The 26,257-nt window shown below is 48.1% G+C and overlaps 10 protein-coding genes across 10 annotated transcripts; 5 read left to right on the top strand and 5 right to left on the bottom strand.

The window, feature by feature from the left end:
* Positions 1-367: 367 nt before the first annotated feature.
* V8C40DRAFT_287554 (sugar phosphate isomerase/epimerase family protein) lies at positions 368-1,492 on the top strand (the record flags this gene model as incomplete). The annotated part of the gene is made up of 1 exon (XM_083222732.1): positions 368-1,492. Exon 1 carries the CDS (start codon positions 440-442, stop codon positions 1,490-1,492), a length of 1,053 nt encoding a protein of 350 aa, XP_083073080.1. The 5' UTR covers positions 368-439.
* On the bottom strand, positions 1,485-2,092 carry V8C40DRAFT_245431 (Dehydroquinase). Its single transcript, XM_083215891.1, has one exon. It carries the CDS (start codon positions 2,002-2,004, stop codon positions 1,543-1,545), a length of 462 nt encoding a protein of 153 aa, XP_083073081.1. The 5' UTR covers positions 2,005-2,092; the 3' UTR covers positions 1,485-1,542.
* Positions 2,093-2,301: 209 nt separating this feature from the next.
* V8C40DRAFT_287556 (uncharacterized protein) lies at positions 2,302-4,744 on the bottom strand (the record flags this gene model as incomplete). The annotated part of the gene is made up of 3 exons (XM_083222733.1): positions 2,302-2,783; positions 2,836-3,836; positions 3,897-4,744. 3 exons carry the CDS (start codon positions 4,742-4,744, stop codon positions 2,713-2,715), a joined length of 1,920 nt encoding a protein of 639 aa, XP_083073082.1. The 3' UTR covers positions 2,302-2,712.
* A 2,362-nt stretch (positions 4,745-7,106) lies between these two features.
* Positions 7,107-8,280, top strand: V8C40DRAFT_265963 (uncharacterized protein; the record flags this gene model as incomplete). The annotated part of the gene is made up of 4 exons (XM_083219699.1): positions 7,107-7,287; positions 7,379-7,870; positions 7,947-8,075; positions 8,159-8,280. The coding sequence occupies 4 exons, from the start codon at positions 7,107-7,109 to the stop codon at positions 8,278-8,280; spliced, it is 924 nt and encodes a 307-aa protein (XP_083073083.1).
* A 425-nt stretch (positions 8,281-8,705) lies between these two features.
* On the bottom strand, positions 8,706-10,356 carry V8C40DRAFT_245434 (uncharacterized protein). The gene has a single exon (XM_083215892.1). The coding sequence runs from the start codon at positions 9,793-9,795 to the stop codon at positions 8,989-8,991; it is 807 nt and encodes a 268-aa protein (XP_083073084.1). The 5' UTR covers positions 9,796-10,356; the 3' UTR covers positions 8,706-8,988.
* Positions 10,357-12,580: 2,224 nt separating this feature from the next.
* Positions 12,581-15,638, top strand: V8C40DRAFT_265965 (POT family-domain-containing protein; the record flags this gene model as incomplete). Its single annotated transcript, XM_083219700.1, has 5 exons — positions 12,581-12,614; positions 13,607-13,976; positions 14,043-14,150; positions 14,218-15,376; positions 15,447-15,638. 5 exons carry the CDS (start codon positions 12,581-12,583, stop codon positions 15,636-15,638), a joined length of 1,863 nt encoding a protein of 620 aa, XP_083073085.1.
* A 1,629-nt stretch (positions 15,639-17,267) lies between these two features.
* V8C40DRAFT_245439 (uncharacterized protein) lies at positions 17,268-17,920 on the top strand. The gene has a single exon (XM_083215893.1). The coding sequence runs from the start codon at positions 17,418-17,420 to the stop codon at positions 17,796-17,798; it is 381 nt and encodes a 126-aa protein (XP_083073086.1). The 5' UTR covers positions 17,268-17,417; the 3' UTR covers positions 17,799-17,920.
* On the bottom strand, positions 17,857-20,534 carry V8C40DRAFT_224858 (transcription factor domain-containing protein). The gene is made up of 5 exons (XM_083212249.1): positions 20,247-20,534; positions 19,380-20,162; positions 18,905-19,327; positions 18,444-18,852; positions 17,857-18,386 (listed from the first exon to the last, which is right to left on the bottom strand). Exons 1-5 carry the CDS (start codon positions 20,375-20,377, stop codon positions 17,916-17,918), a joined length of 2,217 nt encoding a protein of 738 aa, XP_083073087.1. The 5' UTR covers positions 20,378-20,534; the 3' UTR covers positions 17,857-17,915.
* An 882-nt stretch (positions 20,535-21,416) lies between these two features.
* V8C40DRAFT_245443 (general substrate transporter) lies at positions 21,417-23,866 on the bottom strand. Its single transcript, XM_083215894.1, has one exon. The coding sequence runs from the start codon at positions 23,329-23,331 to the stop codon at positions 21,727-21,729; it is 1,605 nt and encodes a 534-aa protein (XP_083073088.1). The 5' UTR covers positions 23,332-23,866; the 3' UTR covers positions 21,417-21,726.
* Positions 23,679-25,024, top strand: V8C40DRAFT_245444 (Mpv17/PMP22 family protein). Its single transcript, XM_083215895.1, has 3 exons — positions 23,679-24,243; positions 24,327-24,662; positions 24,739-25,024. The coding sequence occupies exons 1-3, from the start codon at positions 24,142-24,144 to the stop codon at positions 24,889-24,891; spliced, it is 591 nt and encodes a 196-aa protein (XP_083073089.1). The 5' UTR covers positions 23,679-24,141; the 3' UTR covers positions 24,892-25,024.
* The last annotated feature ends 1,233 nt before the right edge of the window (positions 25,025-26,257 follow it).

A 26,257-nucleotide genomic window follows, 5' to 3' on the forward strand; every position in this document is an offset into this window, starting at 1 on the left:
TTATTTTTTTTAAACGGTGCTTTTACGAAGCTTATATTCATCTCCTACGATCGCGGAATAATGGCGGAATAGTTTCCTTTTGGATACTATTAAGACCGCTTCATAACAGATGATGTAGGACATCTCGGCTACTCGCGGTTCCTGTCCATCCTTCGTGTCTAAAGGGGTAATCTTTATCCGTCATGCTTTCAGAGGAATGATTTCTCACTTTTCTTATCATTAAATACGTGGATTATGACCTGATTTGGGTGGAAGTGATAACATAACATCTGACGGCGATGATGCCCGTTCTTTGCTATAAGATAGTTTCCTTTCCCATAAGTAGGGTAGGATGGAAAACACCTAGTAAAATTAAACCTCATTGTCTATTTACCTTCCAAACAATACTGTTGTCTCTATTACACAATCTGCTCTTTTTGTTCGTAATTAATTCATCAGCATGTCGTATAAACCCAGTATTTGCACCGTATCCCTTGGACGGTGCTCCGCGGGACACTCTCTTAAGCATAAACTTGACATGGCAAGGAAGTACGGCTTCCGAGCTGTCGAGCTGTTCTTCGAAGATCTCCTCGATTTGACAAAGACCATGCCTGGAGGCGACCAACCGAACAATCAACTTGCAGCTGCAGCCATAATTCGTCAGCTATGTGACGACCGGGAACTATCGATCCTGTGTTTACAGCCCTTTATGCATTACGAGGGACTAGTAGACCGACAATTACACCAGCAAAAACTAAATGATGCGAAATTATGGGTGCATATGGCGCACATTCTAGGGACTGAGATGATACTACTTCCAAGTAGCTTTCTCTCCCCTTCAGAAGTATCGTCGGATATGGATGTGATTGTCCAAGACATGGTTGAGATTGCAGAGATTGGTCTTGAAGCCTCTCCAGTCATTAAATTCGCTTACGAGGCTCTATGTTGGGGCACGCGAGTCGACACATGGGAGATGAGCTGGGATGTGGTGCAAAGAGTCAACCGCCCGAATTTCGGTATTTGCCTTGACACTTTTAACATTGCTGGCCGAATCTATGCGGACCCGTCGGTATCATCTGGCCGAACTGACAATTGCGATGAAGCTGTCGAAGCCTCTCTTCATGAGATGATTGTGTCTGTTGATCCGAAAAAGTTATTTCTGGTGCAAATGGCGGATGCAGAGAAGCTGTCTCAGCCTCTTGACAGTAGTCACCCATTCTACAACGAGGAGCAGCCACCTCGAATGAGCTGGTCTCGGAATGCCAGATTATTTTATGGAGAAAACCAACACGGCGGATATCTACCAGTTAAACGAATTTTGGACGTCATCATTAGAGATCTTGGATATCAAGGCTGGCTGAGCTTTGAAGTATTTAATAGGGCATTGTTGGAGAAGGATGGGCGAGTACCGGAGATAATGGCTAGGAGGGCGGCACAGTCATGGAGGCGGATGGAGCGCGACTTGTCACTTGGACGGTCTACCATGAATTATAAAACTCAAGCACTGTTGTAAACTTATCATTTGGTGTTTATATAGCGAAGAATTCAATATTTATTTATACTCTACAGCTTAGATGCTCCAGCGTTAACCTTCATATGCTTCGCGGCAAACTCAATCGCAGCTGTATATCCAAACACGCCCAATCCGCAAATGACCGCTTGCGCTTTATCGCTCAAGTAACTATGCCGCCTCCATTGCTCCCGTGCGTGAACATTCGAGACGTGAATCTCAACAAATGGAATTCCCACGCCAAGGAGAGCGTCGCGAATCGCCACGCTGGTGTGTGTAAAGGCGCCAGGGTTGATGATGATTGCATCAACTTCCCCCCTTGCTGCTTGGATCTTATCTACAATGGCTCCTTCGTGATTGGATTGAAAGGCTTCGACTTGTATAGATAGCTCCGCTGCTTGTATTTTTGCTTGTTTGACGACATCGTTTAGAGTTGCTGAACCGTAGATTTGAGGCTCCCTGGTGCCAAGGAGATTTAGGTTGGGGCCATTGATAAGAAGGATTTTCTGCGCCATGATGAGAGTAGTTTTATTGTAGTCGCTTCAAGATGTAGATAAGATCAATTTGATGTTATCAGTGATCATTTATAGCTAAAAGCACAAGATGTATGTGCTTATCTAGACACATGGTATATAATCGGGAGGCGACCCGTTTCTATGGGCACATGCGCGGGGATAAAGATTCATCCGTTGGAATCCTGAGTTTCCGGCACACACTCGCATCTCCATACGGGGCATAGTATAGGTACTGAACAATAACTGCCTACATCCGAGTCATTTAGCTAGACTCCTTTTTTATCCTCCTATTTACCATATATTTTTGCCTCTATTTTATATCGATTCGAGGTAGCCGTACCTTATGTGTTTTATATACCTGATGTATACAGCCATTTAAACTGGTCCGTTTTCGGGGTTCCAGTCGCATTTACAATAAAATACAGGCGACATCACTGATGATACAGAGTGAGAGGGTCACTGAGTGAGAAGACCAGAGGATAGTCACCGTGAAGAAGTCTATTGACAATCTATACATCTATCTATGAGACCTTGAAAGTGCATGCTGTTGAAGCAGCTAGCAGAACATAAACGCATGAAGTCATCTGGCCGCGTTTGTTGAAAACGAATACCAGGAAGCCGGAAAGAGATAGAAAAAGGAAACTCTACCTGGAGGATACAGAGCCACTATTGGCTGGTGTTTTGGGAATTTGTGCCTGACACATGCGATTACTTTGCCGGGTTGAACTGGTATCGAAGGCAACCAGCATCGATATATCCACCCACGCCGCCGTTGTTGCCTGTGAACAACACAAATTAGTTAGGCTCACGGAACAGAATGATGAAACTTACAGTCTGCCCATGTTTTGAACAGAATATTTCCACAGTTCAAGTTGAAATCGTCGCCCACGGGAAGCATAACATCCTGACTGTCTACCGTTGTCTCGCAGCCATCAACCCAGGAAACAGAGAAGTGGAGAAGTGCGTCTCCAAAGAGACCCCCTCCAGTGGCCGAGACAGTCTCGTTCTGTGAGCTCATATGAATCCCCTTTTGGTTGCGATCCAGAAAATAGGTCTCACAGAACGATTCGGCTTGTCTCTCCTGGTCGCTCTTATGGACGTCAACATGTCCTGGGAAATTGGACTCGTCTGCACACACAGCGGGTTTCAGCTCAAGCGGTGTTTTTGGAATCTCAGTGGGTTCGGGAAGCGATTCTGCAGTGGAGGTGGTGGAAGTGGTGGGTACTGGTTTGATCGCGAGGCTGTAGATACCACAACCAACATCAAGAGAACCCTCGTTATTGGTCTTGAATTGAAGGCACTGGGTTCTTATGATGCTTAAATAGTCGAGACAAGACTTTCCACACTTGGAAAGAGCACCACTCCAATTGAACTCAAAACTCCAGTCGCTGCAGAGACCTCTGCTAACCAATGACCTCCTCTTCTGCATACCGACATGGTGATCTCCTATCATATTGAGCGGTCCAATTGGCCCTAGCGTAGCATCAAGGCCTGCGAAAATTTTGGAGAGTTTTTTACTCGGATCTGCTTGTACGGCTCGACAGAAATCGGTGCTAAAAGTGTTCAAGCAGAAAAGGGGGATACCCGGCGTGTTGCCGCCACAATGAGCCACAAGTTGCCGGTCAACTTCAAGTGAGATACCTTCTTTCTTGAAAAGATCGTTAAAGTATTTGATTGTCTCAGCATCCACCTCCTCAGGGGGTGTAGGAACCTCGGGCTTGTATGGCTCATCGATCCAAACGGATGGTACAAAAGTTGCTATCGTTGTGGTGGTGGTGCTTTGTTCTCCCGAGACGCAGCCGCTGACAGGTGAGCACGTTCCGAGAATTGTGCTACGTTTCCGTTAGTTGTGATGTTTTTCTTTCATCGTTTATTGACCGAACACGACTCACCTTGTGTATCCTGTCCCGGTAGATATGAACGAGACAGTCTTGGTGCATCTAGGCGGTCTTGTTGTGGTACACTTTGCACTTTTGGTCGTAGATTTGCTGCTTTTATCGTGGTCATGGTCATGCTCGGGGTCGTGATCATGATCCTGATCGTGATCTCCGGATTCGGGATCTGGATTTAACGCTGGAGGAGGAGGGAGTTTGAACGGTGGAAGTTTCAAGTGTGGAAACCCAATTGGTCTCCACCGCCAACCTCCGGGGTATATGATGACACGATCACCATGATCGCTGGTTGAAGTTGTTGTTTTCGTATTGGTCGTATATTTGGGATCCCGCGTCGCTTCATAAGTTACTACAGTTCCCTTGGAACCAGTAATTACCGTCTGTATTGGGTGACTTGACGTCTTCATTCTTGTCGCCGTGGTAGGGTGTGGGACGCTAGCTGATTGACCTTGGGTGGCTGTTGTCATGCTGCTTTGATGCCTGATAGACGCTGAACTAACTCTGCTTCCTGTGGAGGACAACTTCTTCGTGCCTCTTGAAGTGGATGTACTGGTTTGATGTTTGGAACTGAGTGAACTCGCCTCGTGCTTTGTAGAAATTGAACTAGTTGTCTGCTTAGGGTGGCCCTGAGTGGTACTGGTTCCAGTTGAGCTCGAACTGGTAGACTTTTTAGTCAAAGTTGAGATTGACTTTTTCCTTTCAGTGGAACTGAGAATATTTTTTGAACTCAAAGTAGTAGTGCGATCCGCAGATGTCATTGACCGTTGATTCGAATGGTGTGTAACCTCTGGCGTGTGTTTTGACTGATTGGGAGTTGGGGCTACAATAATGGTGGACTTCGTTTGCATGACAGAGCTACCTTTGTGTGTTGAGCGAGATGATCGACTTGAAGATGTCTTTGGCCTCTGTGAAATTTCGGAAGATTGAGGTTGTCGGAAAGTCTCAGCATCAGAGGATCGCGTAGCCCCGATACTTGTGCGGGTCAGGGGAGCGGGTTTCGTTGCAATCTTGCTCTGCGTCAGAGGGTGGGTGATTTTTGAAACCTTGGTTGCGGGTTTCAAAGAATTCGTCCAACTTTTGCTGCTAACCACCCTTGTTTGACTAGAAGTCTTTTTCGAAGTTGACGTGTGCGTTTGGTCCATTGAAGACTGTGGCTGGTTGAATGAAGCAGATGTCTTTGATGACATGGAGCTTTGATGGGCTGATATAATGGAATGGGACTGAGAGGCCGTTGACGTTCGTTCGGAGTGCTTGGACTTGGTGTCCTTCGGACTGCTTTTCGAGCTACTGGATGTCGGTGTAGTCGTCAAGTGAATAGAAGACATCCTAGGTCTTTCTGTAGATGTCTGATGTCTTCCATTCGTCTCCTTGCTGCGGCTAGGAGTTGTGGATGCACTCTTACTGAGCCTTTGAGAATGAGTTGTGCTTTTGAAGGTAGTATCAATGTGAACGGGAGTGTAAAAATGAGGCTCAGCACTATCATGGTGCTTGGAAACACTATGATGTGGAGAAACGGTATGATGCTCAGGAACAGTATGATACTGGGGAACTGAATAATGATGGGAGACAACAATCTTGTACGAAGTTTGAGGTACAATGGAACTACTTCTCTGATCACTAGAAGTGGTCAAGACCGGTACTGGGTAGACCGTAAGAATGCGTGTAGCGTGATAGGGGTTGATTGGAACGCTGCTTGTAGACTGGGTAGGTGGCTTTGCGATGGAGGAAGAGGTCGTTGGTTTGCCGCCTGTGGCGTATAGAGATGGCAGTGCCAAGCAAGGAACAACGAGGAAACATAGTTTCCAAATTGAATGTGCCCCAGCATACATTTAGACAAGGCGGCTTGAGTAAAAGATAATTTGACACCAAAAACAAAAAGACATTAAAGCAACGCAGACTGGAGCTAAGGAGTAAAATCGAGAGCGAAGGTGATGATATATAGAAGGAAGCTGCCAGACGAAGCGCATATATATTTCTCATGAGTTTAGCAAGTATCTATCAACATCCTTGATCAATTTCCGTTAAACAGGGGAACGTCCTGCCAGATCAGTTGGGCGCTTCTGCTCACTGCCTACGACTGAGATCACTAGCTGTTATCTGTTTGCTGTTTGCTGTTTTATTATTATAGTCACTTGATCTCATATTAAAATCATTGATGGAAATTATATCCCTACAGTCGCAGCATTAGATGGCGTGTCCGAGCTGCCAAATCTGCAGGTGTCCTCGCTGGTTTCAGGTCATGGTTCCAGTTCTGAGAGCCTTGCTCCATTCCGTTGATTGAGACGATTAATTCTTAGATATTTATTGTTTGGTCTCTATTTTTATAATGTTTGTTCTCAAAACTGGAGCCTAAAGCTATGTCCACAAATTCGCGGCAATCGACGGCGCCCCCGAGCCTCAAATCTTGGTCCACCTTCACCAACCTCGGATCACATTTACGTCTATTCATGCGGGTTTTCGTGGCAATTTACGGCATCTCCGAGTCTCCAAATATGCAAGTGCCCTCACCGACGTGACATTATGGTCCCGGAGCCGAAAGCTCGTATAAGGGTGCAAGTTTCAGGTGGTAGGCCGCCGGGCGTGTCATTCTTCATGATTACGGCTTGATGCAGACGAGAAGTAACGCACGGTGGTCTAAATGGAATAAGCGCATGCCGAAAAGATGAATTAAGTATAGTTAGCAAACTTGAATATGGCGATTAAGCATTGCAGTAACCCTGCGAGTATCCTTCCTATGTATGAGCAAAACTGATCATACGGATCAGCGCCATCGACGGGGTCTATCTAGCAACCTCCCAGCAATCAAACTTCATCTGGCAGGGCCAAAGCTCTGAAGCGTCATCATGGTGAAGTTTGTTTTATTGGGAGAATGGTATATGCCCTCTTATCTGGTTGTTTCTGTTGAATATCAACTATAGTAAAAGATATATATACCATCATCACCCAATTGGCTGCCACAGCTTGACTACAGAACTTCCTCAAATCAGCAGATATACTCACACGAATCTGCACCCACTTGACTTTACAATCATTTATAATACTCGTTACTCTGTTGCAATGCTCATTGTATTTGTTTTGGGGCTTTTCCTGAGCCTTGGCCGTGTCGCTGGCTTGAACGTGAGGGGGGTGAATCTCAGTATCTGGGATGTAGACGACTCATGTAAGCCATATCTATCACTTCTGCAAAAAGCTTTCGATGATGCCGCGACTATGTCGGCCAAAGCTTTAAAAGACCTCAAATTTGTTCAACAACCCCGCCCGCAACATGACACCAAGCGAAGGGAAAGTCTTGAATGGGTCCGCATAGCAAGGGCCGTGAACACCATGTTTGGCTTCAATCCAGATGAACAAGGAACCAACTCGGAAAACAACTTTATGCAAAGAATTCTTGGTGAGTCAATAACCATCTTCCATCGCTTCGTTTCGAACTTTTAAGTACAGCATTTATGCTGGCCATCCACTTATCTGACCCTTGCTACCAGAGGTTTACGATAACATGAGCACAGCCCTGCATGGCAATGAGAACATTCCAGCTGAGGGTTTCACACAACTCCACTCCAAAGCACTCTTGATTTGCGGCGATAAGCCATGGAAATGGTATTCGGCAAACGACATTGATCCATACGATCCAATGAGGCGACAACTGCAAATTGCCCAGCCTGAAGTAGCGGGCCGTGGGGGAGCCTGGGCTTATAAACACAGATATCATACAAACGGAAACCCTCACAGCATTGGAATCTGTCGTCCTGGGGTATATGCAGTCACCCAAGCCAACTACGACATGATTACTTTCTGCGATCTCTCTTTCACGGAAAGTACAAGGAAAGTAGTTTCACCAGTCGATGGAAAGGACAAAGTGGTAGAGGGAGTGACAAAATTGGATGATTTTGAGACAAGTCTCTCTCGCATCATGGTTCATGAACTCACTCATTGGTATGGGGCGAAGAAGAATTTCGGTGGCACCATTACCCAACGTAAGAAATCTACAGGCATTCACAGTCCTGTTACCCCAATACGCCAATGGCTAACGTTTATTGTCCTATCTAATAGTCCCCGATCAACAAGCAGTTTCGCCCAAGGGCGAGTTGGTTTTCCAGTACCTCGACCAGAACAACAACCCTAAAGCCGTTTTACGTTCTGCGAGAAAAGATGGAGTCCAATATAAAAAGGCATCAGTGTGTATGTTTCCGCAGTTTCCCAGCGCTCTCCTCGCTACACATCTCCTTGGGTAGATCATGAGCTGACGCAACTCGGAAAATCAGACGGCTATGTTAGGGTTGCAAGACTGGCTATGAGGCACGAAGGCCAGTTTGCCGAAAATTCAGGACCAATAAAGGCTACCGACACCGCAGAGGCATACGCCTATTTTGCCATGATGGCGTAGGTTCTTCTCCGTCTGGAGGCATTTCTTATTGAGAGGGCTGACATGATACTTTCTCTAGTTACCTGGATAATTTTGATTGGGCTACGAAGGGAAGGGCCCAGATGATAGAGTAGAGCTACCTATGCCATGACATGTAGGTATCAGTTGGCGTCAATGGACCAGGCAATGGTGCCTAGCAGGGAATCAGCTACATCTACCCGCTTTACCTATGAGCCGGACGTCTACTCAGAAAGGGTACTACTACTACTTGTTTTTCCTTCTTTGTCTACTTTGTCTACTTTGTCTACTTTGTCTACTTTGTCTACTTTGTCTACTTTGTCTACTTTGTCTACTTTGTCTACTTTGTCTACTTTGTCTACTTCGTCTTCTACCTTATTTACTTCGTCTTTTACCCTGTTTACTTTGTTTTTTACTTTGTTTACTTTGTCCAATGTGTTAGTATATTGAATCACAACTAGAGAATGCTTTACCTAATAGTCAAAAGAAGTAAAAGTGTGGAGTCAAACTTCAATCTTCCGCAATCCATTCTAGGCACCGCACTAGAGATGGCAGCTATCACATTTTCTCAAAAGTAAATCATAAGCCATCTGCATTCTCCATTGGGTACTCAAAATTCGGTATACGCCTTGTTGAATTAACTCCAACTTGAATGCCACCCATTGATTCCTCTCACATAAACTACCACCTATAGCGGTACCAATGAGCAGATTATCCTCCAACTACCACCCTTCCCTCCTTATTGCGGACAGCCTCTGCCTTGTGGTACGTCCATGATGAAGTGGTGGCACCCAAACTCTCCAGTCGTTCAACAACAGACTTTTGCCAGAAATCGCTTGGGAAAAGTTGTCGTGCCTCAGGAAGCAGCGAGCGATCGGGTATGGTAGGATCTTTGTATTCACGGCGCTCCTCCAGGCCCTTCCAGGCTACATTAAGTAGGAAACTGGCTGCATCGGGACGTTTCTCAGAATCTTCACCCACGCGGGCGAAAGACGCACACATTAAAAGCCAGTCGGCGTACCAATCTGCCACAAAGCTCCGATTGTCATGATAAACATCGATATCCATATGAATTTGCTTCACGGCCTTCTCGGTTGCATGAGCCGGTCCGCGGATAATGATGAACTCCGATATGAAGACCAAACTCATTGTACTTGTGTTCCATGACTTAGGGTGACGGGGCCCCCGCATCATCTGATAGAGGTTACACATAAGCTGAGGCTTCCTGACGACAAAAGCGTCAAGGGGAGAGAAAATGCAATCGAGATTTCCCGAGAGAAAAGAGGCTGGTGGTTTAGCAGCATTTTCCCAGTCAATAAACAAGACGATATCAAGTTCGTCATCAACTGATTCCCCTTTGCAAATAAATCCGAAATTAGGCTGATGTCTGATCGTGTCCATGACTTGGTACCATTGTTCGGAGACGCCTATTTTGTCGCGGTGATCGGGCAGAAAAGCGAGGCGCACAACGCTGGTGGAATACTCCCTCTTTCCGTCATCATTGGCTTTAATACCCATGATTGAGGTATTGATCTTTTCGTCGAGGGCGGTAATGCGAGTTGATTGGTTAACGAAATGGACAAAAGAGAAAATAATTCGAGGGGGCGAGAGGTAGAAGCACGGGCAGCTCCGACTTTATATATATCATAGAAATACATGTATGCTCAATAAACATAAATTCACTGTTTGTAGCCCATGTAAGTGACACTGACGGCCCCGCTGTGGGCTAAATTAAGTTGACGCTTCGATTCAATGAAATGCTTGCGCCAACACTTTGACAGAAGTACAAGTATGCGCCTATGCTCATTCATGGTGGTAGAATAAAGACACGGTCGCTAAAGTCTTTGCAAGAATTCAATTCCAAGAATCGCTATTGGATCCTCTTTCCGGCGCCCCTCTGTGGCTTTCTGTCTTTTATGCCACTCGGGTGCTAACAGCAGCCAATGTGACACATCCAACAGGTCGCTGAAGCTTTGGCCAGTTTGCATATATGGACAGCAGCATGGTGACTTTGGTGAATTCAAATACTGTAGAGGATAGGTAGAAGCCGTATATATCACTTACCTATCTTGTCCTACCTCTGTACTCAAGTATGTTACCTCGAGATAAGTATGGTGTATAATGCTTTCGGCCATCAGTAGGTTACAGATTGATCCTTTGAGATGCTAGCAAGGAATTATTATGCGTTTCATATTCACGCTGCAAAGCGACACAGCCAATTGAAAAGTGGAAAAAATCATGTCCGACTCTGTTGCTAGCCGTCTGAAGCTGAACATCGGAGTGCTCCGTGCATTGACAGAGTCCCATGGGCAACAGGCAGCAGCAGCACGTAGAGTCCGAGCTTTTTGCCACTGAAAAGCTCGTGAAGAGCAACCTGCTCTTGATTCGGGTGGCATTTTTGTTAAAGTATGCGCAGTGCTTTGGTACTGTACTGTGCTGTAACGTCTGCGAAAAATCATGAGGATCAGGGCATCAAGGACGTATGGCGTAGCTGAAGCTGTAGAGTTCGGCCGCTGGGCAGCGTTAAAGTATTCATGGAAGTGAAAGAGATTGGAGCCTTCATGAGTTTCAGGAAAAAAAAGTCTAGCCAAACCAATGCAATGTACTTGAATAGCAATTGATGTTCTACACAAGCTTAGAAATGGAAAGGGTGAATCTCCCCCTCGGCTGAGGCGAAGCGTCACAATTCGCCCTACAGAACTTCCGCCTTGTTGTCTCTTTATCTTCCGCCGCTTCAAATTAAATTCCCCGACATTTGCCTTGTAAATGACACTGATCTAGGCGATGCCATGTATTATGAGCAGTGACATAGGCATGGGTGATGCGAACTACATGCGGTCTTCAAATGCTGTTATAAAATCGGGGAGCTTGCAGAACGATACCCCGCTTGTGGATTCAAAGATCCAAGGTGGGAGAACCTCAATGCATGTACAGGCGATAGCAATCACGTCTAGGGCGGAGATAAGATACATGTATGCAACTGGCATCCAGATGAAGTCTGAGGCGACTCGGCCGAGTTGAGCGAGATTCGTGTGGCCTTTCTGAGCCGCTGAATCTACAGACGTGGTGGAGGGGATACGGCATATTAGTAAAGGCCAAGTAATGATGAGATGAATTCGAGGAGAACATATTCGATGGAAAAAATAAAAAGTATTGCCATAGTTCTTTACTGAATCCCCATCGCTTGCCGAAGATGTTTCCCAAGAATTCATGCTGATTACGTACGTGGTCAATACTAAGTTGGTGATTGAACCTTTTAAAGAGTAGCAATTGGGACATTTATGCGGAGTAGAGCCTACTCATACTCGCTCATGCTCGCTCAGATGCAGTCACTTCCACACCCGATACCAAACTCGCTGTTTTGTGACCTTCTTCTTACCATTATTACTATATTATCTGGTGATAAGTCGAAGGCTAGGTACATGCGAATATGCACTGCATTTTCCTATTCAAGCTTACGCCGTATAACCTCCAGATACGTCGGCAAAAATTTCGTTTCACGGCAAATAGAGGCCCAACGGCTTTTTCTCCTTCATCATTCAAGGGGCAACACTTACGATTATCTGATCAATAGCGCAGCGTATCCCAGTTTATCTCATCTGCGCCATTAATGAGGCCATGGATTTAGTTCATCCGCCGTCGCTTAAAACCCCCCACACTCACGTTGTCTTGGTTGGAGGATCGCCGGAGCCAAACCAACTTCTTCTAGAAATCACGGGACCCAATGAGGAAACGCACGGATAATGTCTGTGGAGAGGTATCAAGGCATGCAAGATTACTGCTATCAGTCGCATACTCGTCGAAGGAAGTGCAAGGAGAGCGACCGTTGGGCGGGGTCTAGCCCAAGTTCGTGAGAGATGAAGTTCATCAGAGAGATCTTGGTTGAGGCGCCTTTTGTAGACTTTTGCCTGGTTGCTGTTCTGGCCATAAGTTCCTGTTAAGTAATGGCGATGTAAACGTACACAATGAAGCAACAACTTGACCAGAGCTTTTCGGAAACAAACAGCAAAAGCAAGACGAGAAAACGAGGTCGTTGTTTCAAGTGTTACGGGGAGATAATACCGGTTCTTATATCCGTAATGGGTCAGTTTTCCGGCCGAGACAACTCGTTATCAGGATTCTGATAGATCCCACATGGCCTCGCACCTCACGCAACGATGCTATCACGCAAGCGCACCCACTCGCCTCCCCTCCATTCCGGGGGGGCCTTTCTTCAAGATGCCAAAAGGGTAAGATAAACAAGGGCAAAAGCTGGGGTGCTGCTGTCGTGCGTCAGGCCGACAAATCAGCGCCTGTCGCAACCATGATTCTCGATTGCGCCAATGTTGCCAATGCTGGTACGGTGCCGAATTGCCGGACTGTTGTGTCGGAGGTCTTGATCGCGCGGTATCTAAGACGCCTCTGTTACGATAATGTTCGTAAAGATATAGCCCGAGTTGGAGCAAGCTTGGAATCGCCGGCGTATCATTGGCTGGTGTATCCGAAGGGAGATTCAACGTCCAAGGGCAACCGAGATAGTCGAACCGGGCCGTGATAAGAGAAAGAGAGAGTGAGAGACATGCTGATGGTCGGTTCCAGCCCTCATTCTTCTCCCTCCCTTCTTCGTCATCCATGGTAATGACTTGACCTGTATATGCAATGCGGTGTTGTAGTTGCTTTGGCGCTTTCGGAGCATTGCATATGTTTATTTTAGAGTTGTAAAACCTGCGACGCATGGCCATGTAGAAGGAGAGGGAGGAGGATGATGCCATTCCACTCCACCACGTCGAACCAGGGAAATGCAATAATCCATAACAAGGTCATCTCTTCCCCAATGCACGCAATCGGCTTAATTCACCCCATCATATCGAAGGACCATCGCAGCAATATACTATTTGGGAACTTTTGTCTCAAGTAGAAGTAGCCTCGGCGTTGACCCCCAAGCTGACTCGCCTGCCAAGTGATTTGATCGCCTCGGGCTTTCGTAAGGAAGGACGTGATAGGGAATAGCTCCCTGGGATGCAAGTATGGTGTTACACCCTGGCGAGTTTGCGCTTTTATTGCGGGCGGGGCTGGGGTGCAAGGCTTGCATGTGTTTGTATGTTGTGGTGGTTGTGTAGCATGTTCATACCATACGCTCTGTGATAGATAAGTATGGCAGGGCTGCCATGCTTGTTGCTCTCAGGCTGTATCGTGGCGAGGAGAAAGACACCTTCAACATAGCCTGCTACAGCTGAGAACCACGTAACTCTCCAAGAATTGTTTGGATAGTCCATCCTCGATGAGTATGTGTTACTCTCCAGGCACGAGTCACAGTAGAGACATCGCTCACCAGACAATCTGAATACAGATGCAGACCACGTTGCTGACGGTCCCACGCATGAGCGTGGCACCGCAGAGATCCTCTCCGGCGCGGCCCCAATCGAGAGCGAGGAGCTCGGAGTCGCTTTCGATACGCTCCATGACGATATCGAAAAGGTCTCCCTAGAAAGCCCCGATGGCAGAGAACCGACAGAGGAGGAGAAGATTACTCTCCGCAAGGTCGCCGGATCTATTCCTGCTATCTCTTGGGTGCTCTGTGTGGCCGAGCTTGCTGAGCGTGCGAGTTACTATGGCGCCAGTCAGGTATTCAACGATTATATGCAGTTTCCTCTGCCCGAGGGCGGCAATGGTAGCGGAGCTGTCCCGAAGAGCGATCCCAACGGCCACGCTGGTGCATTGTAAGTGACAGAAGCGATGGCCACTCAAGAGAATCCCTCGAGTAACGATTGTCTTCTATCACTTAGGAACCAAGGTCTTCAGTTTGCCTCGGCTTTTAGCACTTTGTTCACGTTCTTGGCCTATGTCTTTCCCATCCTCGGTGCCTACATCGCAGACACGCGTCTCGGAAGATTGTGAGTGTGATTAAAGCGTGAGACTCAGTCGCAGGTGAAAAGTGCTGACGAAACTCTTCTCTTATAGCAAGACAATTCTCGTTGGTGTTACCATTGGTGCTGTTGCCCACGTCATCATGATTGGCGGTGCTGCTCCATCCCTTCTCAAAGCCGGCAAGGGTCTCGCGCCATTCATCGTCTCGTTCTTCACTCTGGCCATCGGTGCTGGTATCTTCAAGCCTAATGTCGCACCGACTGTCATCGACCAGTACACCAACCAGCGGCAAGTGATCAAGGTGCTCAAGACGGGAGAAAAGGTCATCGTTGATCCCGAGCGCACGATTCAACGGGTGATGCTCATCTTCTATGCCATGATCAACGTCGGCGCCTTCTTCGCCATTGCAACCACGTACACTGAGAAATATGTCGGCTTCTGGTTGTCCTTCCTCTTGCCAGGCATTGTGTATTTCTTGCTCCCCTTCCTTCTGTTGGCAGTGTACAAGAGACTCGTCATCAAGAAGCCAAATGGATCTGAGCTGACCAACTTCTTCAAGATTGTTTGGGCTGGTCTCAGGTACAACAAATTCCAGGTTTGGAAGAAGGACTTTTGGACTGTTGCTTCCCCTTCCAAGCTGGCAGAGCGCGGCATCCAGGTGACATGGACTGACCGATCTGTGCTGGATGTGCAGCGCACATTCGAGGCCTGTGTCATCTTCTTATACTTTCCCGTCTACAACATCAATGATGGAGGTGTTGGTGCTGTACAGTCGAACCAGGGCGCGTCCATGACGAACAATGGAGCGCCGACTGATCTTCTCGGCAACTTCAACCCTCTAGTCATCATCGCCCTTGCGCCGGTCCTATCGTACGGTCTGTATCCGCTCTTGGCCAAGTATGGCATCAAGTTCGGCCCCATCCGCCGTATGACATTCGGCTTCATGCTTGCAGCAATTTCCGGTGCCATCGGTGCCATTGTTCAGTGGAGAGTGTATGAGACGAGCCCCTGTGGCTACCAGGCCAGCACTTGTGACGACGTGTCGCCCATCAACATCTGGTGGCAGATCCCCAACGTCGCCCTTGGTGCTATTTCCGAGCTCTTTTGCAACGTGACTGCGTACGAGATGGCATATGCGCGCTCTCCGCCTCATCTCAAGTCCGTCGTCATGTCTCTCTTCTTGTTCACTACCGCTTTGTCGAGTGCACTTGGCGAGATCCTAATCCCCGCCATTGTCGACCCGCATTTGATTGTAAGTTGATTCAAAATTATGTCAAGTATGACAATAAGAAACGAGTGGCTAACTGTCTTTGTTACTATAGTGGGTTTGGGCCGGCCCAGCAATTGCACTCTTTGTCCAGACGATTGTCTTCTGGCTTAGACACCACAAGCTTGATGATGATATTTATATGTTGGAACAAGAGACGCCTACCCAGTCCCAGGCCCAGCTCACACAAACGCGTGAGTCGGAGCCGGAGCAAGAAACGGCGGTTAGAGATGTTGAGAAGGCATAATAAGCTGGCTTACAACGGGTGGTGCTCAAGTGGTGGAAAGCCCCATCATCTAATACGGCTGTGGTGTCTTGAAAATGGCAGCGCTCTTGTCTTGAAAGTGTTGAACACGCGTATTAGTTGAGAGGAAGGGGAAAGATGAGAGTAGTAGAGTAAGTCAAGGTGTTAGCGGCAGCCGCGAGAGAAGTAGGAAATATACGATACCCATTTAATTGAGCCGACCACGGAGCCGACGCTCTCTTTTTGTATAAATTACGACTCCGAAGCCGTCTCGGCGTCGGGTTCGGCCCCGGTCTAGAGAGGAATAGCTCAAAATGCGCCGCCGGGGTTTATCTTCAAATGATGAGGCTCATTGATCCTGAAGGAGCTGATGCTTAGGCCATAAAGGGTAGAATTGCACACCGGTCGGCGCACCCGAGCCGTCTATTGGGATGCATTTGTGGGGAGGGATGTCTGATATTGGGTGTTTGCCTGAGTGAGTCATCGCTGGCGTTTGTCCATGATATACTTCAGTTTTGACTGATCATCTGTAACAATCTTGATGGTGACACACCAACAAAGAAAGGTCGACGCGATGTCTGACGAATGCGCTTCATCATTATTATTCTGATGAGTTTGAACAACGTACCAGAAAGAGAACCTCGTGCGTAAACAATCTCCATATGAAATACATACGGAGCCTTTACGCAGCCAGACGATCCTTCTAGGCAAGCTACCATACCTCTCTCTATAATGTTCTCTCTTCCAATTGGTGTTTGATCAAATAGACCTAGCTTTCGCTAGCTGGAAGCCTAGTGTCTCTGTGCCCAAGGTCTGTAAGCGGTCTATAACAGCTTCCCGTGTCCGAAAATGTGCTGTCGCCGAACGCAGTGGGTAGACGGAGCACGAGATCCATTTCAGCTTTAGACCTATATGCATGATATTTCTTTTCCGTGCTGACTTGCACTCGAAATATTAAATCGTATTTTTAAAGATGAAATCTCGGAATGAAGGCCTCTCTAACAATACACGTGATCATATTTGAGAGCGATAACAATAGTGATGATGGCGACGATGAAAGAGAAAGCACTGGTAGCAATGATTGCCTATCCTCCGCGCACAGCATTATCACGCCTCAAATAAGAACCCTAAGTCTTACACTCGTTCCTTGGAGGGAACTACATGTATATATGTTGCAGATCGGCTCAACAAAAATAATCAATTCCATACCCCTCAGTCTATCAACTGATGAGATTGAACTTGTACACCTGAAGATTACTGTGCATTCATTCTATGGTGCGCTATCTCACCTAGAGCTACATACATAGACTACCCATTATGCAAGTAATCAGCATATACTCCCTGTGGTGAGTTCCAATAGATCGATGCCTAATACTTGCTTAAATCATGGGCGAGTAGATAATGACCTTTTCCCATTGTTTCTGCCATAATATACAGCATTGGTTGCCTATATGCATCGTCCTTGAGGTTGAGTCGCAACCTTTTCTTCAATACAACACCCTAAGACCGCTCTATTCTTAGATGCACTCTCCAGTCTCTCCTCAAAATTTCACTATCTATATCCAGGCAGAAATATTCTAAAATGGCGTCTTTATTGCCAAATCTTCGAGATCAACCAAGAATTCTCTCAGTGTCGAAACTAATAATCAGGCACCGATATTTACACCAACCATAAAAGCTCATTGAGCTTGCCACCACAAATTCACCAGCTCTCAAACACATTTCTCAATAAAACAACCCCAAACAATAAAAGCATATTCTTTAATTCACCATCTGCCCACAATGTCCTCGCGCGCCACCTTCGCCGATAAGCCAGAAACATACCAAGCCACCCTCAAAAGCCTCTTCCACGGCAACCCCGAGGACACCGAAGCAGACCTCTCAAAAATCTTTATTCCCGAATTCAAGTTCGATGCGGGTGATGAGAAATACGACTTTGACGGTTTTGTAGCACACATGCGTCGCTTGCGCGAGATGAAGCTTGACGTCGATCTCACAACAGTACAATTCTTGCGTGATGGGAACCAACTTGCGGAGCGCCATACGTCGGTGACGACATTGCAGGATGGCAAGCAGATGCCAGCTGAGACGTTCATGTTTGCGGAGATTGCAGAAGATGGAAGGATTAATTGGATTATTGAAGCCGTTCAGCGGAAGGCTTAAGTCAGCGTCGGAGTAGAGAGTTGCCTTAATAGAGAGAGTGTGGATATTATTACTTCGTACGCATAGCTCATAAATACATGAAAATATTGAGTTGGACTACAGTAGTGGTAGCCTACATTAGATATTCAGCTGGAATCCGTCCATAGAAACGCTAACCATTGCATCAAACTGAGCCCAGCCTGTCATCTCGGCGAGAGAATCGGTAGGAGTCACGTAGATATCGCCAATTGCCCCCATGTCCGTCATATTCGCCCCTAGCTCCGTAATTATTGTCCCATCGTCAGTTGTTCCATATGTGTCTGCTCCATTGCCGGTGTTTGTCATTGCAGTGGTCTGTCGTTGTGTTGGCGAACGCGCATTATTAAGCTGGCCTTGTTTGGTCTGTCTCAGCGCTTCGAGGCGTAGCTCTTCCAGCACCAAACAGTATCGTGCGATCAAAGACCCATCTTCCGTGAGATTGGACAGCTGATCTTGACACCGAGTTGCGGCCGCAAGATAACCAGAATATGATTCTTCAGGTTCGTTGCTCTTCTGGATAGTGTAAACGTAGAGAATGACCGCAGCAGAAAAGGCGAAATACGAGGTGAACTATGAGATTTCAGTAAAGCAGTCCCCAGTTATGACACAAAATACACCACGACTTACCCAGTATGCTCGGAAAAGCTGGCCTCCTTGGTACATGTCATTAACTGTTTTAGTAATGTTCATAGCCGCTTGCAGGCATTCATGAACGCTTTGGTCTATACGCGATTCGAATTCGTGGTCATCACGTCGCGGCCGGCTGCCATTCTGCAGCTGTGCAAAGTTGCGAAGTAGAAACGGCCGGTGAGTGAGAATCATGGTGTGCCAATAAGCCAGATTCAAGACGTTCTTCTGGCGCTGAAAGATGGGTATCAGTGGCATGTTAGTCACCGGGTCCAGAAAATGAGCGACGTCTGCTCGCCACTCGACGAGTTCCTTTGTATGAATGGTTGCAAAGGCGTGCTTGTCATTTCGCGAGGTTGTGTGGATAGAATAGACGTTGCGAAGAATCATGCTCAATATCCGCGACATTCTGCCATACTAATTAGCTTTCATAAGAGCACATGGGGAAGATGTTTCCTTACTTGGCATACGCAACTGGACCCAGCATCACCGATTGTCCATGGGTGCTGCCCTGTCTAATGTGATCGGCATAAATCTGGTGATCATCTACACACGATGGTAGCTCCTGGTCTATATCATCATCATGAAACGTCCGTGGTCTTCCAAGGGCCATGCTAAGATAGTTATCCAAAGCATACGCGCTCCAGAACGTCCTTCGCCGACACTCTACTTCGATACGGTCGATTCGATCAGCATGGCGCTTTCTGTGTAAGCCAATGGCATAGGCGAGGCGCGCAGCAGTTCCAAAGAGGTTCCAGCAATGGTTTATCCGTGACTCAGACAGGAGCCAAAGGCACTGCAGCAGCCGGGCCTGGATGCTCGCCAGGCGGATAGCTCCCTGCTCTCTTGACAACAGCTGGTGTGCCGCAAGGAAATACCGAATGCTAGAGATAGGTTAGAAATCTATTCGAGGTAGGGTGATAAAGAGAACAATACCTAAGGTCGGCATCATCAGATGTTGGCGTCGGGCTCATGTGCGCCTGGGCAAGAGCAAACACCATGAACAAGACTGCCGTCCGTGTAGATGCATCCTCGCTATTGTGCATCTTCCCCTTGGTCTCATACAGCTCGTCAAGCCATGTCTCTATGGTCTGCTGGTGGAGGAACCTGTCCACGGGAACGGCAAAGTCAAAGTATCTCTGGACGAGACGCGTGGTATCACTTCTAGACAGCATCATATACAGGGTTGGGTCAAAGTACGGCGCCTCAGTCTGCAGCGAGTCAAGATAGGGCAAGGGAGCATCGCCAAAGGTGAAGATGGAGGATCCTTGCGGAAACGACACGTTCTGGTCTAGCCGCTTTTGAATCCTGAGCAGGAACGAGACTCCGGAGGATGGCCCGACATAGTGGCCCTCGAGATCGGTCTGCACAGGTTCCGGAGAGGCCCGTGATAACGGCTCTGTGCCGGGCTGTGTGGGGTCTCCGAGGGCAGAGTAAGAGTCCGGAGGGTCGCCGTTGGACTGCTGCTGCTGGTGGTGCTGCGGCCGGCTCACTCCGGGGCTCTGGCGGTTGGCGGCGTGCCATCGCGATGACTCGGACTGCTGGCGCTCATGGTGTTGCTGCTCGCTCGGCGGCTGCGGCGGCGGAGAGGCGCGGTTGCTCCGGCGAGAGGCCATCGCGCCGTGTCTGCCGCGAGTGTAGGCTGCATCGTATGTACAACTTGCATTGGCCTCGATGCATAGCCGACACGGCTGCAATCCCGTACAGCGAATCTTTCTCCTGTACTGATATCAGCGAGGGATGCTCTATGCTCTGAGGCTGAGACACGTCAAGGGGCTGCTTTCGGGATGGCGTCTCACTCACTTCTTGCACCTGTCGCAGGCACGCGTCACCCGCATCCGCTTCGAGTCTCTGTGGTCTCTACCCGCCTGCCGCGGAGGCGTCGACGGGTGTGCGCCGTCATGATCGGCAACGGATATCATGTACCCGTCCATACTGAGCGTTGATATCCGAACAGGACTGACTTCCGGGACACGGACGGAGAAGGACGGCTATGCATTGGGCAATGCTATGCTGCCGGGAAATTGGACGGGCCGGCGGTGTTTTGAAAGAGCTGCTTCAGTAAACACATATAGTAATCAAGTTCGCAAAACCTCGTGAGATGTGGGTGGTTCCAGCATCTGCCTATTGGCATACAATCCATGTATTTAGCCACTGGCACACACGAGGGAACAAGGACAAACAACGCGGCTGATTGGGTTCGCTATACTAGCGTGCTGCTAGCTGTCTTCATCATTCCACCAACTACATGAAACTTGCAGTTGTTCCTGGCCACTTCGCGCCAAACCAGACAAGACATGGATGGGCAAGTCTGCTGTTCCTCACCTCTCAGATTGCGAGAGACCATTATGTAAAACCTTGCATATGCCGGCGGCAAAAGTTCCCCGCGCTTGGACAGGGTTACTCCAGACTTGGTTCCTAGGAAGATGGAAACAGGTGGAACTGTGGCTCTCGGCGGCTCAATACGAGTAGGGCTGTTCTCCGCGTTGTCGGATATTAAGGTGGATAAGAGGCGCCGTTTCTAAAGGCTAGGAAAGGCGAAAACTTCAACTCCAGTCAATCGTAATTGATGATAGTTATCCTAGGAGTTGCTTATAGTACGACAAGTATTAACGGCACTACTATCCTGCGGTGAGTAATGCAGGGTTGTGAGACGCGGTGGACACCAAGACGTCCGCTTACGGAGCATGGGTTCAAGACGGTTCAGAACCCAGTACTCCGTACGAAGTAGGACTTTTCCTCAGGCTATATGTAAGAACTAAAAGGGAGCATTCGTACTGTTGTTCAATTCGGACGTTTAATTACATCTTCATGCTTAAAACTTCCTTGCGCTTTCTGACTTATACGTCAGTTTAAGCAGACTTACAACTCGCCCATAGGATTGATTATCCATGACAGTCTCTATACCCGGTGCTTATTCGCATGTGATATTACGCTAACACATAAAATAACTCAATTAAAGTCATGAAAACATGCATCGTAACATCTTTGATTAAATCTGAACAACTAGAGTAAATAAGTTGCTGTAACTAAGAAACCCCACACCCCATCGCCATTCTCGACGAGAAGCTGCATCATAAGCGGTAAAATATCACACCGAAACATTCCCAAACACTAAATGCATATAGTTTCGCTAGCAAGGAATAGTTCAATGACTCGCCGTACGGTCGATATCAGCATCCATGTTATCATGATCCCTTCTCCGCTTAGAGACGCATCTCCCCTTACATGGCTGACAGCGCGCTACCCAAAACCCTACTCCCCCTGAACAAAAATGAGACGTTTATGCCAAGGTGTCGTCGTTGAAGGCATCAATCTTGTAGTTGGCAAACTTGCGAGCAGGGACCCTTCTAGCGAAGAGGACATCAAGCTCCTCATAAGTGCGGCCCTTGGATTCGGGGAGACGGAAATAAGCCCAGACAGTCATCAAGAAACAAGTGCCACCCCAGACGAAGCCGGTGTAGCCCTTGAGGTTCCATTCGGAGGGGTTCATGAAGTAAGGCTGGAGAACACCAGAAACGACACCAGTGATGGCATATGAGTTTCGGGCAAGGCAGATAGTCTTCTGGCGCAGACGAGTTGATCCGAGTTCGGCAGGGAGGGCCCATCCAAGCTGGCCGACAGAAAGCTGGAAGATGAGGGTCCAGACAAGGGTGAGAACAGCCTGAGCCATGGCGAAAGAGTGCTCGCTGGTGCGGGCGTTCAAGCCACCGATGAGGACGAGAATGGCGCACATGCCTCCCATTCCGACCCAGTAGGTGGTTCGGTAGCCAAAGTTGGGCATGATGAAGAACCAGCAGACAAGCGTACCGAAGAGAGCCATTCCAGTACCGCCAACGTTAAGGTGGTAGGTCTGCGTAGGGGTCAAGCCGATTTGCTGGAAGAAATAGGTCGAGTTGTAAGCAAAGGAGATACCGCAAAGAACTTGGCCAACCATGCACATGCACGAGATTTCGGTTCGGCGTAGCTCGAAGCCCTTGAAGCAGTCCCAGTATGAGGTTCCGACCTCAAGTTGCTCCTCGAGGTTGTTGGTGTAGATGATGAGGTTGAGAGATTCTTGAAGTTCCTCTTCAGTGGGGTTAGTACGCAGAGCCCGGAGAGATTGCTTGGCTTCCTCAATCTTTCCAACTCGGACAAGGTGCCACGGAGTCTCAGGGGCAAAGTAGAGGATAGGGCCCAGGACAACAGGCCAGAACCACTGAAGGGCAAAGGGGATTCTGTACGACCACTGAGTGGTGTTGTTAACCAATCCAGCCAGAACTCCAGACGCAATCAGCTGTCCAATGATGAAGCACATGTTCGTCCAGCTGGTAAGGTAGGTTCGCAGCGCCATGGGCAAAACCTCAGACGCGTAGGCAGGGGCAGTCGTGGCGAAGATTCCCCAGGGGAAACCGCAAAGCAGCTCACCCACCAGAAGCACGGTGGTGTTGGGGGCGAAGAAGACGATGAAGACGAAGCAGCTGAGGAAGAAGAGAGCGCCCGAGATGACACGCAGATGGCCAAACCTGTGGACGAGGTAACCGTTGAGAAGGGTTCCGAAGAAGGAGCCCACACCAGAGGCGTTGCTCAGGCCGGCTTGCCATGGCGCCGTCAACTGGTAGTTGCCAGAGACTTCGTTGAATTTTCCATATCGCTTCGCAAACTCGGGATATGCGTAGAAGTTGCCGAGCAAGCTTGTGTCGTAACCCTCCATGATAACACAGGCCGAGATAAGGAGACACCAGAAGATAGCCTTGGGGTATTTTCGAACAGCTTGCATCGGCGTCAGCTCGTGCTCATGCTCGGCGGCGTTCTTCGCGTTATCCGCGATCTCGTTGATCCCAGCCTTTTCCCCCGCCTCAATGGGGAGGCTCTCCTCGTGGAGAGTGGACACGGCGCCCTTTTCCATGTTGAAGATCGATAGGAGCAGTGGAGTTGTGGTGTTGCAATGCAGTTAAGAAAGCACCAGAGGAGACGAATTGACAATTGTGAGAAGCGCCAAGATGGAATTATCTTCTTGGTGATGCTTTTGGCTCGCTCACCTCACCTCTTGATGATCGACTCACACCGGCTTTGGGGATGTCCAGGTTGGTGGTCTTTATAGATTGTCTCACCTGCATGAACAACCACCATCAACGGCCTTTCCAAGTTTTTCTTCTCCAAGGGTTTGACCCTGCTCCAACCCCTTGCTAAACCAACAAGGCGGCATGGTGAGATCTAGACTCCCCATACCCCACAATCGGCTAACCCCCACAACAAGCAACTCTTTTGACGGATCGCTGATCCGTTTCCCAAACACCTCTTCAACAAAAGTCGTCTGCCAAATCCCGAACATTTCTCCTGCTTGTGACGCGGGGTAATGCCGGCTTTCGGCCAACCTGAATGCTGGAATGGCTACAGGGGTGAAGCCACGAGGGCTGGGGTTTGTGGCTTCAGCTTTGCCGCTAAAGACTCGACTATGGAGCGCCGCTTCATTGGCGCCGAACGCTGGTCACTGGCTGTTGCTCGTTGGATTTGGCAGGCGAGAGGGCATCTCCGTCCCGTGGCAGCGGTTTCTTGGCCTGGACGGATATCGTGTGCCCGGCAACACTTGGGCATATCCGAGTGGCGGGCGTTCAAATAGCCTCATTGGATCTCCAGTTTACCGTTAGAATTTCACCTTGAGAACGCCGTAGCGGACTATTGTTATTGCTCGAGACTACCAGGGGGGCCATCAATCATGATATTGGATTCCAAAGTTACCGAGGCCACGATCCAGGCCACGCTGCTCAATGGATTATCTGGAGTATGCGCTCAGGGCATCACCGCCTACAGGACCAAGGTTAGCTGAAAACTTGTTAATTTGGATGATGATCATTTTTTGGACTATGTTGACTGACTGCTTATTTGCCACGGAGCAAACAGTCGTTCGATGAAGTCGAACTAGAGTCCATTCTACGATTTGTCATATATTCAGCTCTTGTGACGCCCCCCAATTACAAGTGGCAAGAATGGATGGAAAGCAAATTCCCGTCCAGAACATCTATCGATGAATCTTCTCCGGACTCAAAATCGGATTCAAAGTCATCGGAAAAGCTCAGCCAAGCTGTAGTTAAAGACCGCCTCAATCTAACTAACACGGCAATCAAGTTCATATTAGACCAGTCGATTAGTGCACCGCTTAATACGGTAGCCTTTCTATACCTCATGGGTGGTATGACATTCCAGAGTAATGCTCAGATTTGGAGCAATATCCAGAATGTGAGTCTCCACTGTCCACTGACGAACTGGTTCCATACGGAGGGCGGAAAGAACCAAGCTAACGACCAACATACAGGATTTCTGGCCCATGCTAATTGCGGGATATCGCGTGTGGCCCCTCGTTGGGCTGTTGAACTTGAGTGTCGTGCCATTTGACTACCGGCAGCTAGTTGGCAGCACGGCGGGCTTGTTTTGGGGAATTTTCTTGAGTCTCAACAAAATGACATAGAGAGATGGATATCATATAGATACAAGCAATTTGGACGTATAGAGCATACAGTATGCTGGTAATACCAGAAGAATTCTCAATGAGCACGGCATTTGGCCATCAGTTTGTCTTGACTTGTAACGGCACACGGTACTCCGTGCCTTGGATAGATGAGGTCATTGCCTACACCCATATTCTCTAGCACAACGCATGATGCTGGAATGAGAGTAGTCAGTCGTTTAGGGAAAACAAGTCCGATGCATGCTCCGCTAGCACATCGCCAGGCCATCACGAGAATATCCTGGGTCCACCTACTGTACCCCGGAGCATGCTAAACACTAAACATCTTTAACTCCCACCACTGTGCAACACATGAATACGAGCACATGTGCGAGACATAAATGTATTTTATCTACTCCAGGTGAACACGAGAATCCAGGTACTTGGGATCCTCACAAAATCAGTGTTGCATCCCTAAGTAGGACCCTACTCACATCTCATATCCTCCGTATGCCATGACCAAATGCCGAATCCATGCCGGTGCAATGCTTCGGTCCGAAGGGTAAGCTTGTAAACTCCCCTGCAACAGAGTCACGTTCAGTTCATCCGACCCGCATCTACTCGCCACCACAAAACGGCCGTACGAGCACACACAACGCCAGGTAATGCTCCGACTTCCATTTTAGCGAGATCTAATTTAGAAGCAAGGATTCTTCTTCCCCAGTGACATTAGCGGCCTTGTTCGTTTTCCGTAAACAGCACAGCGTCTTTGGCTAACCCAGCCGCGGCACAGAAACCGCGGCCGTCGAGTGAGGGCGAAAATGGTTGCTGGTTTTCCACCAACAATTATTTGTATTTCCGTCGGAAAATCCACCACCTACACGCACGACGACAACATCCATCAGCCTTGTTTAGATGAATACGGCGATTAAAAGTAAATTCCTTTTAATAACTCTTGTATTTGAGCGGTTTAACAGCCGAATAATGCTCCGAGCTGAAAGCTGAGCAAATGGGAGAGTTGTCCATCGTGGTCGAGAGAGGCGCTAGGGTCAGTCAAACTGGCAGGGCTAATATTCCAGCAGATCATGGTTTATTTTTGTATAGCTTTTCTGAAACAAATGAAAATAAAGAAACACCAAAACGCCAATAGTGTAAGTGGCTAATGGAATCTCGGAGCAAAAGTTCTTTGGGTTACAGATAGCTTTCGCCTCGCATAAGCGGCAAGACACATGTGCCTACCTATGGGCACATTGGGTAAGAAGAGGTGGACACTGATGTAACTGGCCATATACCAAAGATGCAGGGTATTTTGAAGCTGTTTGATAATATTTGCCACTCTTGTCGGACCTTTTTAATGCAGAGGCAAAGTTCAATAGTCATGGAGCGG

The sequence above is a fragment of the Trichoderma camerunense genome (assembly GCF_050948025.1).
Source record: "Trichoderma camerunense strain CBS 138272 chromosome Unknown V8C40scaffold_9, whole genome shotgun sequence".
In the NCBI taxonomy this organism is placed as follows: Eukaryota; Fungi; Ascomycota; class Sordariomycetes; order Hypocreales; family Hypocreaceae; genus Trichoderma; species Trichoderma camerunense.

Excerpts from the sequence above, each read along its gene's own strand:
- V8C40DRAFT_245444 (XM_083215895.1), top strand. The coding sequence starts at position 24,142 with ATGATATTGGATTCCAAAGTTACCGAGGCCACGATCCAGGCCACGCTG. Across the intron at positions 24,244-24,326 it reads TCACCGCCTACAGGACCAAG|TCGTTCGATGAAGTCGAACT; the intron begins GTTAGCTGAAAA and ends CGGAGCAAACAG. Across the intron at positions 24,663-24,738 it reads TTTGGAGCAATATCCAGAAT|GATTTCTGGCCCATGCTAAT; the intron begins GTGAGTCTCCAC and ends ACCAACATACAG.
- V8C40DRAFT_245434 (XM_083215892.1), bottom strand. The coding sequence starts at position 9,795 with ATGGGTATTAAAGCCAATGATGACGGAAAGAGGGAGTATTCCACCAGC.
- V8C40DRAFT_245443 (XM_083215894.1), bottom strand. The coding sequence starts at position 23,331 with ATGGAAAAGGGCGCCGTGTCCACTCTCCACGAGGAGAGCCTCCCCATT.
- V8C40DRAFT_245431 (XM_083215891.1), bottom strand. The coding sequence starts at position 2,004 with ATGGCGCAGAAAATCCTTCTTATCAATGGCCCCAACCTAAATCTCCTT.
- V8C40DRAFT_224858 (XM_083212249.1), bottom strand. The coding sequence starts at position 20,377 with ATGGACGGGTACATGATATCCGTTGCCGATCATGACGGCGCACACCCG. Across the intron at positions 20,163-20,246 it reads GCCTGCGACAGGTGCAAGAA|GAGAAAGATTCGCTGTACGG; the intron begins GTGAGTGAGACG and ends ATATCAGTACAG. Across the intron at positions 18,387-18,443 it reads AGCTTTTCCGAGCATACTGG|TTCACCTCGTATTTCGCCTT; the intron begins GTAAGTCGTGGT and ends GAAATCTCATAG.
- V8C40DRAFT_245439 (XM_083215893.1), top strand. The coding sequence starts at position 17,418 with ATGTCCTCGCGCGCCACCTTCGCCGATAAGCCAGAAACATACCAAGCC.